General features: G+C 38.2%; 1 protein-coding gene across 1 annotated transcript in view; it reads left to right on the top strand.

Annotated features, from left to right (window-relative positions):
* The window catches only part of LOC107745089 (FACT complex subunit SSRP1-like), a 19375-nt gene extending 17885 nt beyond the window's left edge, over positions 1–1490 (top strand). Inside the window, exons 14-15 of the mRNA XM_016558920.1 lie at positions 741–940; positions 1021–1490. Of these exons, the coding sequence (XP_016414406.1) occupies positions 741–940; positions 1021–1089 (269 nt within the window). The 3' untranslated portion in view covers positions 1090–1490. The remainder of the gene's footprint in view (positions 1–740; positions 941–1020) is intronic.
* The last annotated feature ends 895 nt before the right edge of the window (positions 1491–2385 follow it).

The following is a 2385-nucleotide window of genomic DNA, read 5'->3' as shown; positions in this document are numbered from 1 at the left end:
GCGCCCGCTGTCAGCGCCGTCAAGAAAAAATTCCCGCCTCGAACGCATCGGCCAAACAGATAAACTTATCGGCCAATGCCAATATTTGAAAAATGCCAAATATCGGCCGATATATCGGTCGACCATTAGTTCAATTAGGACATTTAAGTCATTTTTATAAACGTGTCTTAGAAAAAAACATTACTGGTGTGCTTTTTGAGAAAAAACAAAGGCACTGATATATTTTAAGATCAGTCAGTGCAAGTTTCTATCAGTTCTTTCACATTTTAGTCTGGGACTAGGCTTAAGCCTTGTCTGTGAAACCGGGGAAAAGTGACTTTCCATCCATAACCAATGATTCGGTTTTAGTAAAAGCCAATTACAATTCTGTATGAAAATATTGCAGGCAGTGACATGGCCATAAGACACATTAAAACATGCATTCCTTTTCTACTTCCTTTTTTTTAACAAATATAAAGCTCATCCACAACTGAACCTGGGTCTGTATGTATAAGCAGACTAAACTGAATTAATTGCAGAAAATTATTCATTACATTTCTGATTATTATCAATGTTAAAAACAGTTGTGCTGCCCAATATTTTTGTGGAAACTGATATATTTTATTGTTCAGGATTCTTTGATGAATAGCAAGTTCAAAAGAACAGCATTTATTTGAAATAGAAATCTTTTGTAACAATTGTCACTTTTGATCCATATAATGCATCCTTTTTTTTTTCTTTTTTTTGAACGTTACATGCAGCCCTGCTTTTTGTTGACACAGTCATTGCTTGTGCTTTCAGAGAAAAGAAGAAGAAAGGAGGGAAGGTGGAAGCTAAGAAGAAGAGTGGAGGAGAAAAGGAGACAAAGGAAGGTGGAAACGAGAGCTTTAAGAGTAAAGAGTTCATCTCCAGCGAGGAGAGCTCGTCTGAATCTGATCACGACAGAGGCAGCAAACGCAAGGTGTGCGACTGACGCGTTTCCTCTCAGCTTTAATGGAGTTATTTAGATGTGCATCATTTAACCTGCTTTATCCGTCACAGGCTTCTGATGATGATGAAGAAGCCGCCTCTACACCCGCCAGCTCAGAGGAAGAGTCGGGATCTGACTGAAGAGCACTGACAGCACAGAGACATTTCCACATCTCAGGTTTCACAGTCAATAGCTGATGCTTACTCGGACCAAGACTTTCTACTTCACATTTCTACACCTATTTTTCCATTCAGACTGAGAACCTGGAAATAGACGGGTAACATTTTCCCCTCCTTTGAGAGCGTCATCAGTAAAGCTCTCAGATTTTATTTTTTTCAGTAGACAGACATAATTCAGGGAAGTGTGGATAAGATCTACTTGTAGATGGTTTTGCCCTCTTTTTATTTTCTATTTTTTGCCTTTTTCTCTAAAATGGTAAGACTGCACTTCAGTAAATGTTTTGGTTATTTCGATAACATGTTTTGTACTTCAAGCTATCAAAATGTTCATCACTGTTTTGCAATAAAAGTTCAGTGAGTGATTCCGGTGTCTCTTGTGTTTGTGTGTGATTGGTCATGTGACTGGTCACATGATGCCCTGACTTAAGACGCTTGAGTGTCTTTCATAGAGGAAGCAGCATATTGGTAGAGAACAAGTGCTGACAATACACTTACTAATGCTGATGTCGTGACACACTCGATAATGGTGGCAGACGGTGACGCAAGGGAGAAGAATTGTTGAATAAAGTTATTTTTGTTTTTTCTTGTGTTCCGAAGATGAACGAAGGTCTTACGGGTTTGGAACGACACAAGCGTGAATAATTAATGACAGAATTTTCATTTTGGGGTGAACTATCCCTTTAAGCGTTTTCTTCTAACGCTATTCTGGGCTCATTTGCTTGGCACATAGCATTATTTATTAATAATGTGTTTACTTAGTTTGGTCTTTTAAAAACACTGTCTTAATGCATTAAGCCACGTTAAGCGTTTAGAATGTCCCAACCATTGCAATATGCAACAATGTTTCATTATAATCAATGGAGAAAAAAATCTTGCATTTAGCAGCAAGTGATTTCTGACGAACTTGTGCAATCTGGTGTTCAAGACAATAGTGAAATCAATAGATGTATGATAGGGTTCATTGCTCAATGCTAAAAAACACGCTGTAAATACAAACTTTTGACGCTTTCCAGGTTGCAAACACAATTGCGCACTGGAACCTTTACCAAATCCATTTCACCAATTTCCTATTATTACGGTTTCATCTTTTGACAGCGTGTGGCGTGAGAAAAGTGCCAGACAGCGCGAGAAAGTTGGCAACCCTGTTTTTTTATCACCCTGGTTGCTTTTATAACAGCAGAGTTCATAATATACACTCAACATGCATCCACTGCAAATAAAAATGTGCAACGATGATATATGCTGTGACTATAAGGT

This window comes from Sinocyclocheilus rhinocerous, unplaced genomic scaffold (assembly GCF_001515625.1).
Source record: "Sinocyclocheilus rhinocerous isolate Xijiao unplaced genomic scaffold, SAMN03320098_v1.1 scaffold17, whole genome shotgun sequence".
NCBI lineage: Eukaryota > Metazoa > Chordata > Actinopteri > Cypriniformes > Cyprinidae > Sinocyclocheilus > Sinocyclocheilus rhinocerous.
Note: the sequence above shows the minus strand (reverse complement) of the source record. Positions and strands in the feature narration are given on the sequence as shown.